At 41.4% G+C, this 11496-nt stretch overlaps 1 protein-coding gene across 1 annotated transcript; it reads left to right on the forward strand.

Moving 5' to 3' along the window:
* Positions 1–162: 162 nt before the first annotated feature.
* TAF5 (TATA-box binding protein associated factor 5) lies at positions 163–11373 on the forward strand. The gene is made up of 11 exons (XM_042863759.1): positions 163–676; positions 1860–2100; positions 3162–3477; positions 4093–4256; positions 4696–4831; positions 5303–5423; positions 6434–6563; positions 7209–7373; positions 7793–7970; positions 8106–8283; positions 9518–11373. The coding sequence occupies exons 1-11, from the start codon at positions 163–165 to the stop codon at positions 9733–9735; spliced, it is 2361 nt and encodes a 786-aa protein (XP_042719693.1). The 3' UTR covers positions 9736–11373.
* Positions 11374–11496: the final 123 nt, after the last annotated feature.

Here is an 11496-nt window from a genome sequence, read left to right on the forward strand (position 1 = left end):
ACCACCTCGCTGCCGTAAAGCCCTCTCGGCAGCGTCGCAAAATGAAGCTACGAGCGCTCTGCCAGTCACAGAGGGCGGTGCCCTTCCTTTGCCCTGACTGTTGCAAAAACATCCGCGCTTGGCGGCAGCCGCCTGCCACCGGCGAATGGGGGGCGATGCAAGATGGCGGCGGTACCTGAGGAGCCGGCGGAGGTTGCCGCGGTGAAGCCGGACCCGGAGGCGGGGACGCCGCCACAGCCCCCCGCCGCTCCCCCCGCCACCGCCGCCCCCCCCGCTCCGTCGGCCGCGGCGGCGGAGGGGGAGACGGCGGGGAGCGCCGGGGACGCATCGTCCGGTAAGCCCTCGGCACCGGGCCCGGCCGCCTCTTCGGCGGCGCTGGACCGGCAGACGCTGGTGGCCGTGCTGCAGTTCCTGCGTCGCAGCAACCTCCGCGAGTCCGAAGAGATCCTGCGTCGCGAAGCTCGACTGCTCGGCGAGGACCTCGGAGCCGCCGCCCTCAGCCCCGCCGGTGCCGGGCTCCCGGGAGCCCCGGGGGGTGAAGGGGATGCCAGCAGCAGCGAGGCGCTGCTCAGCCGGGTCGCCGCCGCCGCCACCATCGCGATAGGAGGCAGCGTCGCCCCCGTCGCCTCTTCTAGCCCGGGGGTGGCGGCAGCGGCCGCAGTGCCACCGGGGAAAGGTGAGACCCGCTCGGTAGCTACGGGAGGGGGGGCCCGCCGCGAGGGACTCGGTGTGCTTCCCGCTGCCTCGGGGCTCTGTGATGCTGAGGCACGGGCTGCACTCCCCTGGGTGGCTACTCCGGGGACAGATAAGGCTGTACCCCACTCCTCGGGAAAATCGGTGGTTCTGGCAGTCTGCCGTGCAACTCCAGAAGAGATCGCAATTTTGGGGTGCACCTCTCAGAGAAGGGGACCAAGGATAGGCTGTTTCACTTGCTGGGACAAGTGCTTCCCGTTGTCTTTGGGTACCATCTCAAAAAGGGCATCACGCGAGGCTGAAGATTCCCTTTGTAGTTGTGATGTGATTACCTTTGTAGAGGTGATGGCTGCAGGGATGTTGCCAGAGCCCCGATGTACAAGCTGCTGCATTTTGAAGAAAGAGCAGTAGGGTACTCGTGGAAAAGGCTTTATGCATTTCTAGTGCCAGCTGATAATGGCTTTAGCTGTTCCTCAGTCCTCAGACTGTAATAAATTTTAATGTGGGGCAGCTTTACATAATATTGGAAGTGTTTCAGGAACTTATATGTCTGAATGGCAGTAAGAGTACAATATGAAGTCAGCTTGTTCCTGGCATCACCTGATAGGAGGTACATATATATTAAGATAGAAGACCAAGAGACAAAAGCGTTTAATGACTGCAATGAGAGTGCTAGCAAGTGGCAGAAAGTCACTGCCCTGTAATGGCTATGAAGTGGTCTTGGTAAATTGTTCAGTTGATTAACTTAATTTGCTCGTTAGAAGCAAAATAATTATAGTGATTATATCTTACAGGCTTAAAAATATTCAGCTCCTCATTTGACAGTTTCTAGCCCTTGCAGTGAAGGATTCTGATGCGACACTAGCTTTTTTTTCACTTAGCTGAGTTAGGCACTACGTTAAATACTTTGTAGGCAACTTTTGGCAGGGAGGGCACAAAAAATTAAGAACTGTACTTGAAGAATCAGTTGCTGGGCTATAGTCAATGTGCCACCATCCTCTCAATTGTATCACTTAAAGGTAGGGCTGAACAGATGCAAAACAATGTTCTGTTTTGTTCTGAGCGTCTTACCTCAGCATAGGTGTTGTTAGCCACTGTGTGTTTGCTATTTGTGTATTGCTCTTTGAGGCAGCATTACAATCTGTTATATGCTAATGCTTTTGCAGTTGGAGGAGGTGTTGTTGTGGAGGATCAGCCAGATGTGAGTGCAGTGTTGTCTGCCTACAATCAGCAGGGGGACCCTACGCTGTATGAGGAGTACTACAGCGGTTTAAAAAACTTCATTGAGTGTTCCCTGGACTGTCATCGGGCTGAACTGTCTCAGCTGTTTTATCCTCTCTTTGTGCACATGTACTTGGAGTTGGTCTACAACCAACATGAGAGTGAAGCTAAGTCTTTTTTTGAAAGGTAAGTGATTTTAATTTGTGTAATTCTGTTATATGCTGTCTGCTACTTTAAGTCCGTTAGCTGTAGTGGCTGGCATAGGTATGTGTGTACATATATACATATACAAACACATGTTCTTCAGTAATGCTGAAGGGACTTACAATCTGTGGTTTGCTGGAATTGTTAATCCTTTTCCAATCTTCAGTATTAGAAAGATATGCAAACTCCATGCTTTTGAACTGTACACTTGCAGATTTTAATGGTGAGGTGGTGGGTTCCCTGCTGCAAAGTATCAATGAGAAGATGCTGCTGCTTTAGGGAAAGATTGTGGGCTCGTTTGCTAGCACTTGAAATTTGCACTGAGATCCAAAGCAGTACAGTCTATAAATGTTTACTAATATCATACTGTATATATTTAAATTCTTCTAAGATTAAATGAAATTATCATTAATCTACATTATTATATTCTGGGATCAAACCAATTAAGAAACATTTCAACCCGTGTTTATCCCTCAAACATGGTCAGAAAAAAAGTTCTTTAAATAATTAAAATGTTCCCTGCCACAAGTATCTTATAAATGATTTGAATTAAAAATGGAAGCTTATTTTTTCTAGATGTATGTCAGCTATTAGGTAATGTGAGTGGGAAGTGAGGAATGTATTCATTGTTAAATATGCATATTCATATGAGTCAATTACAAATACATCCAGGTAGTCTTACATAATAAGAAATGCCTTGTACTTTATGGTACCACTAATTGAAGTTTTATTTATGTAAATAGATGTATTAGTGTAACTATTTACTGCAGGCAGTAATCCTTCGTGCTTATGCATTTCTGTGTACTCTCTTCATCTTGTTTTTTTTTTTTTTTTTTTTTAAACTCTTAATTAATTTTACTGTGTACAAAGTCGCTGATTCCTTGCGAAAGGAATTTTATTCCAGCACAAAGATCATTCCATATATAGTTGTTGAGGAATCTTTGGAAGCTACTGTGTTTCATGTTAAAATGATGTAATTAACTGTGCACTTAGGAGATAGTGTTTTCCTAATAAATCTCTTACCACATGTTGAATTTCAATAGATTTCATGGGGATCAGGAATGTTATTACCAAGATGACCTCCGTGTGTTATCTAGCTTAACCAAAAAGGAACATATGAAAGGCAATGAGACCATGCTGGATTTCCGAACAAGCAAGTTTGTTCTGCGTATTTCCCGTGACTCTTACCAACTCTTGAAGAGGCATCTTCAGGAAAAGCAGAACAACCAGATCTGGAACATTGTTCAGGAACATCTCTACATTGATATTTTTGATGGAATGCCTCGTAGTAAACAACAGATAGATGCTATGGTTGGGAGCTTGGCTGGGGAGGCAAAACGAGAGGCAAATAAAGCGAAGGTAGGAGGAAAAGATTATTGCTCTTTATTATTGAACGTTTCCAGAGTAGTTTTTCAGAAAGTACTGACTATTGCTACTTGAGATCTTAAAAGACAACACGAACAAAGTGAAGGAAGAGTTCAGTACAAATAGATGTTATCAGGAGTAGAGAAATCAAAATGTGTCACTGACCAGTAGAAGGAACTGTGATAGACAGCTCTATATTCTGTTTGCTGAACTGGATTTAAACTAATGATTTTGCTGTGTAGTTTTAAAATGGACCCATCTGTCATCCTCTCTAGTACAGCAACAACCGTTCTTACTTCCAGTTGTTACTGCAAAGACTGTTGGGTAGATCTCAACAGTAGTTGTAGTACCACAATGCCACACAAATACATTATGTAAGTGGTAGGGATTTTGCTTTAGGGAAGCACTAAGAGGTTATGGGAGAACTCACAGTTGTCCAGATCAATTGTTGGGTAAAACAGCAGAACATGTATTACACTTGTGACAGACTAATCAGTAACGAACGCAGTAATGTTCAATTTAGTAGAGCTGTCCCTTTCTGACTGAGAAATTAGTGTTCAGTAAGAGCAACAGTTGCCATTATGTCATATGTATCTTATTGGCTTGCAGGTTTTCTTTGGCTTATTGAAAGAACCAGAGTTTGATGTGCCTTTGGATGATGAAGATGAAGAGGGAGAAAATGAGGAAGGAAAACCAAAGAAGAAAAAACCTAAAAGAGACAGCGTGGGGTCAAAAAGTAAAAAACAGGACCCTAATGCTCCTCCTCAAAACAGGTACCAAGGGAATGATGTGCAGAGAACTCCTGTTAAATCCAGCATTATCATGCCAAATGTGCAGTGCTGGTCACATGATGCTTTAGCTCTTTGTCCATTTCAGCAGTAGACAGCTTCAGCCATAAGACTTCAGGGCAGCTAATGCAAAGCTTAGCATGTAACCTTCTGTCTTTGCCCTTCATGTCAATCTAGACTTCCTGATTTTATTTGGTTACTCCCTTATCTTTTCTGGCCATACTCAAATAGTTACCTCGTTTCACCACCTGTCTGGAATTCTTAAAGCTACTGCTTCTTTTTCTCATCAATCTTTTACATAGTATTTCATGCTTCTGAATTTATTTTGGTATTTGAATATTGAATTATAAGGTTGCATGTGAAGATTCTGCTTTCTCTGTTTAAATTGACAATATGGAAAGTTCATAAAAATGTGTGCTTCTAGAATTCCTCTTCCTGAACTGAAAGACTCAGATAAACTGGATAAAGTGATGAACATGAAGGAAGCTGCCAGACGTGTGCGTCTTGGGCCAGAGTGCCTGCCTTCCATCTGTTTCTACACGTTCCTTAATGCTTATCAGGTTGGTAAAAGAAGAATTTGGGTGATATGAAGGAGGGAATCAAAATGATAAACTTCACTCTTAATAAAGAAAGAAGACTGAAGAGTTAACATTGGTTGTCAGAGCACTTGGAACATTCAAAATTCTACTTATAAACTTCCTTAAACTAATTTCTATGTTCCTTGGGTTTGCTCTGGTTTTGCCTTAATTCTTTCTTTCATTTTTCCAATGTGACCCCGAGTGCATCGTACAGAATACAGTCGATAATTTGCACCAAAATGCTGGGAAGCAGTGCTGCTTTTTCACCATTAACTGGACCTCACCTATGTATCTTTCTGTCTAGTGGTGCAAGAATTTCAAATGTGTTTGTCCAAACTATTCTATTTTTGTTAAATGAGTATAGTTCATTCTCCTTTTGGTGTATAAGGTTTGGTAATGTTTGAAATGCACTGTGGAAGCTACAAACAACATCAGTGGCTATTTTGTCTATAGGGCTTAACTGCAGTGGATATTACAGATGACTCTAGCATGATTGTAGGAGGCTTTGCTGACTCTACAGTCAGAGTGTGGTCTGTGACTCCGAAAAAGCTACGTAGTGTGAAAGCAGCAGCAGGTAATTAAGTCAAAGAAAACTGAATGTCAGTGTGCATTGTTTGTGTCACGTGTGTTTTGTGTGAACAGAAAATTGTGTCTGTCAGGAGAGTTGTTTTGAGCAGTTGCATATTGTCACTTTGAAGAAACACTGTGCACAGTTGTATATTTGCATCTTATCATTAGAAATATGTATTTGTAAAGGAAGGAGATATCTGGCTGTGTACACCTACTGCCAGGCAGCCTGCACACAAATGAACAGTTCTTAGTCTTGGTGCTGAAATGAAATGTGGTGTTCAGCAAATGGTAGCCTACAGATTGAAAGTTATTTTAAGTTGTGTGTAGTGGTGTATAATCAAAGAATACTACAGTGTTAAAATCACAAAATAAACAAGAGAGTTAGGCAAAGCAGACTATGGTAACAAAAGAGAATAAATAGAAAGCTTACCCCTATCCTGGGCTCACTCACAAAACACCAGTAGAGGCAATCTCCAGAAGAGATCCTTGCCTGCTGGTAGCCAGCTCTTCAATAGGTTTAGGAGAACGTCACCGTAGGTCACCAGCGTAACAGGTGAATTGCCTTCACCTGTGCTCCTCTGGCTGGCTCATGGCTCGCCTCAGGTGATCAATCAGAGGTTCAGGCCGTGACTCAGCAGTTCCCATACAAGTGGAAAGCTGTCAAAAAGACCTGGGAAAAGACATGAAAGTTTGTCATCTCAAGAAGTGTGTCTTAAGGCTAAACAATACATGTATGAAAAATAAACCAATCAGGATTTTATCTGTTATGAGTTTTTATCGATTTTATCTATTATGAAGACTTGTGAAAGAGTGATTATTTATGTAAAGTATTATTGTCACTTTCTACAAGGGTAGAAGTGTTGTGCCATTGTACACACTTCACCATGACCTATTTCAAGGTGCTTTTGTTCATGAGTTACTTATCGATTGTGAAGAAGATGATACTTGTTTTCATGGCATTTGTCTTTGAACCTCTGACAGTTGTTATGATGCATGAACTTTGAAATATTGCAGACCTCAGTCTGATTGACAAAGAATCAGATGATGTCTTGGAGAGGATCATGGATGAGAAAACTGCAAGTGAGTTGAAGATTTTGTATGGTCACAGTGGACCTGTCTATGGCACCAGCTTCAGTCCCGACAGGTAAAATAAAGTTTACAAGCTAATTAGTTTGCTTGTCTTGAGTCTTAATTGTATGCTATGAATGTGAACATGTTTTTAATGCAGCTTCTTCCAGAAGATTAAAGTAACTCTTGTGTCTTCTTTAAAATAACAGAATTTAAAACATTTTGTAAGCTACACAAGAGACAACCATCACAGAAATACAGCTGAGAAGTAAACTTTGTGTGGAACATGAATACAGAGTCTATATATGATCTATACTCTATACATGGAGTCTGTTCATAATTTCTTATGAATTAAGAAAAAGAATTCATACTGAGATCACATTCAGGGAATCGTACCATTTAGTTCAGAGTTACATTAAGATCATTTTAAAGTAATATAGCGTAGCAATCTACTGTTTGGTTTTGGTTTGTTTTTCATGTGAATGTAATGTGCCCCTCTGTATTGCTGTGTCATCAGAATTAATCATCAATGTTCAAATATCTCTTTTGCATAAGGACTGAGGGCTCAATTCTTCCTGAACACTTTACTGTTGCTTACTTCACTGAAATCCTGATTTATATGGGACATACTAATTGGTAGCTGCCCAGTGGAGAGTTTTATGTATCATAGAATTGCGGTATGAATTTGATATGTAATATCCTATACTTTCTCCTGTGACAGGAACTACCTGCTGTCCTGTTCTGAGGATGGTACTGTCAGATTGTGGAGCCTCCAAACATTCACGTGTCTGGTGGGATATAAAGGACACAACTATCCAGTATGGGATACGCAGTTCTCTCCTTACGGGTATTACTTTGTGTCAGGGGGACACGACAGAGTGGCTAGGTAAGAAATTAGATGAGTTTTCTACATATCAGTTTTGTGGTGAATTAACCCTGGAAGAGATTATTGGCTGATATACTATAGGCTAACCTATTTTGGGAAATAAAATTTTATTACACGGGAGTTAAAATACTGAGCAGCTGTTTTAATGTACATATTTTTTTCCTTTCAACACACATCGGAGATAGCATCCTCCTTCATGGTCATTTAATTAAAAATATTTTCTCCTGCTGTTTATTGACCATGACAGAATATTCTTTATTTCTCCCTTCTGAGAAGCACAGTTTTCCAGAACAGATCCTGCTAATTCAGTAAACTTACCAGTGAGAAGCCATTCATTAATTACTTCCTTTTTTTATTACCGTGCAATAGATTCTGAACTTCATGGGGGCTCCCTTTATTAACAAAGCTTTTCTTTTCAGACTGTGGGCGACAGATCATTACCAGCCTTTACGGATATTTGCTGGCCACCTTGCAGATGTGACATGTACTCGATTTCACCCTAACTCCAACTATATTGCCACTGGCTCAGCAGACAGAACTGTACGGCTCTGGGATGTTTTAAATGGGAATTGTGTAAGAATATTCACTGGACATAAGGTAAAGGCACATCACCGACGTGACTTAATTTCTGTGGGGGGATTCTGAAGAATACAGCATTTAGAATACAGATTGACTGACTAAGAAGGCTTAATTAGCTTGTTTGGCTTTCCTGTCTGCAAATGTCTTTTGTAGGGTCCGATTCATTCGTTGGCATTTTCTCCTAATGGACGGTTCCTGGCTACTGGAGCAACAGATGGCAGAGTTCTGCTGTGGGATATTGGACATGGCTTGATGGTCGGAGAACTGAAAGGGCACACTGACACCATCTATGCGCTCCGATTCAGTAGGGATGGGGAGATTTTAGCATCAGGTAAAAGACACTGGAAGCAAGCAAGTTTCCGTTGTGTTCTGTCTATGTGAAGTGGGATTATGTAATGGATTCCTTAAGCTGTGGAAGACAAATAAGTCACTTTCTTAAGCAGATGCAGTGAATTAAAACTGGTGGTAACTAACTGTACAGATAGTACAGATAGTGAAGGTTGGGCTCTGTACATAGTGCTGGTGTAAACTTAAGTCAGAAATACTTCTGGGGCAGACAAGAAATGGCTGGTCTTAAAGATGCTTGGGGTGCTGAGATGGGAGGAGAGGTGGGGCGGGCATGTAGCAGGACTTGAAGAGAGGGCAAGAAAATAAGTAATCTGTAGCCTTACTGTTTCTTCGTGCTAGATTTTTAATATAAAATTATGCATCAACGATCAGGTTTATGAGCAGTGGAACTTGTGAAGTTTGCTTGGTTTTCCTGCTTGTCCACGTGGATACTCTGGTGGCTGATTTGGTAGGGCTCCTTTGGTAGGGCCACTATTTTCAGTCTGTGGAGGCATAAAGTTTCGTCTCTGTGAACTGTTGTCTTAAAATGCATAGGAATTTAGGACATTCCAAATTTGCTCTGTTCTGTCAACTAGTTGAAGTTAGTGAAAAAGTTCATTTTCTGATAGAAGAAATAATGTACAGATACTGTAAGCTGGATCCTAAGTAATTTCCTTACGAAATCAGGCTAGGAATTTATTTAGTTCCCTGTTCCTAACTGCAGTGCTTTAAGAATCCTGAGTGAGCCGCTACCACAGAGTGAATGCTTTCGGAGTGCAGGTTTGATCCAGCCTGCATGGTGGTTCCTTCAGCTGACCACTGCTCCAATGAAAGCACAGACCTCTGGGCCTGCAAAATACTGGGGTCTTCCCTCTATCAAAGAAAGTATTCAAGTATCAGAAAAAAAGTTACTGTGACTTAGAATCATAAACATCTGGTGGAGTTGGGATGTAGCCCTAAGGTTGTCTTGCCTTTTCAAGTGCTGGCTGATAGCATGGAAACCCAGATGTGCTTCTTTGCACTTTATCCACAGTGTGTCCCTGTTAGATTACAGGTGATAGCTTTTATGTGTGCTTTTGCTTTGTTAAAGGCTTGTTTAAGAATGCTTCATTGCAGGATGAGGGCTTACTATTCAGTTATGAGTAATTCTGCTTTGTGAGTTTGAATTCCTATTGTGTTTACTTGCTGTCTAGCAAGGAAAAGACTTTTAACCGTTACTTTCCTTTTTTCTCTTTTAGGTTCAATGGATAACACAGTTCGGCTGTGGGATGCAGTGAAAGCATTTGAAGATTTAGAAACGGATGACTTTACTACAGCCACTGGACACATAAACTTGCCTGAAAACTCACAGGACTTGTTACTAGGTACATACATGACCAAATCAACTCCAGTTGTACACCTTCATTTTACACGCAGGAACTTGCTGCTCGCTGCAGGAGCCTACAGTTCACAGTAGATCAGGAAGACGTGAGACTGGCTGGCTGTGCCAAGTTGTTGCAGCAGTGACCTCAGAATGTGAGATGAAGAGAAATGTCTTGTATGGGTGGACTTCACCAGTCCATTGCAGGAAGAAACAAAATTGTGTAAACTAACTCAAGCAACATCTCTGTTCTGCTCTCATAATTCACATGTTCTGCTCCCACAGTTTGAAGATGCTGGAGCTTGACAAGACATTGTGAATTTAAAGGAAGGAATTGTTTTGTGGTGCTTTTGGTAAATGTATACGTACGTGTATATATATATATGTATGTATATGAAAATGGCTGTCTCCTCTCAGAGATGCTATTGAGCTCTGCTGAAACTTCTGGAAAGTTAACAGCCTTGGTATTTGTTCTCAAATGACTTTTTTTAAAGCACTTAATGTATGGTTTGGTAACGTTTAACCAGTCTCAAACACAGATAAAAACTTCAGACTCAGAAAAGAAGAATGTAGTTTAACTCACTATAGCCTAGGCTGGGCAACAGGTATGGTGAGGATATTACAGCAACAAATGGGGCATTGAAAGAATAAGCCCAACAGGCAGAGGCTTGTGGGGAACTGCAGAGAAGTTACATGTAGTTTTTATGCATCTAAGTACCAAGTCCTGAAAAGATTTCAAACTTCTGTGCTCTTTTGAGTTATTAGAAATGCAGATCTTGTTATTCTGTTCTGACAAGTAGCTGCTGCTGTGTGATAAGCAACACAAGTTGCAATGTGAATTCTTTGGAGGGATGGTTTGGGGGAAAGGGACAACTGACATGCATCACCCAATTTTAAAAACAATATACTTAAACCCTCATGTGTTTTATTAGATTTGAAAAGCTTCAAAAACCAGCATCCTTTCAGCATATAGTTCAATACATCACACTGTAAAAACTAGTGGAGGATCAAGAAATTGCAGAGCAAAAAGCTTACTCAGTCATCAGTATGCTATCAGTTTGCTTTTGAAAGGCTGGCTTGTCTGCTTGTGTGACAATTGCCACCCAGAAAAACCCTGCTATACTCCAGTAAGTCTTGCTGGACAACCAGTAAAGCTCAGAGCTTCTAAGGAAAAGTAAAAGATACAAAATACTGGGAGGATAGAGCGTGTTTTGGGGTCTATGAATGGAAAAGGAAAGGCCTCTTAGAATCTTCTACAAACTACATACAAGGAAATCCGTTTGTATTCCCTGTTACTTGCAGTAAGGGCTCAGGCACTTAAACAATCTGCTGGCTCTCTACTGAAGATGCAGAAAACCAAGACTTGACATTTCTAAAGTAAACAAAGAACTACCTCCTATCTCATCCTTTTTCTGACTAAGCCTTGGAGTAAAGGGGCATTGGGGCATTAAATGTCAAAATAAAGGTAGAAAATTCATAAAGAAACTAATTTGGAAACTTTCTTTAAAGACAAAAGGTTAAAACTAAACTACTATGGATTTTATCTGTAAAGGTACATCAAAATTTCCTAGCAATCAATATGACCAGCTGGACTTAAGTAAAATTGTAGTAAATTAAGCAAGTTACCTAAAAGCACATACAGCATTGAGAGCTTGAAGAAAACACTGCCACATTCTGCCTTTTTGTTTTGTACAGTTTTATACTTTTGATAGTATAATAAATACTAAAACCACACAGCTTGTGTCTGTACACTGTATGTTGGAAGAAGATGCTTTCTTTCCTTGACAGCTGCAATGGATGCGAGAGCAGTGCTTTTAAATGTGAGTACTGTGCTAGGAGAAACAAAGTAGTTCAGCA

The sequence above is a fragment of the Lagopus leucura genome, unplaced genomic scaffold, assembly GCF_019238085.1.
Source record: "Lagopus leucura isolate 7727_CA_CO unplaced genomic scaffold, USGS_WTPT01 Super-Scaffold_741, whole genome shotgun sequence".
NCBI lineage: Eukaryota > Metazoa > Chordata > Aves > Galliformes > Phasianidae > Lagopus > Lagopus leucura.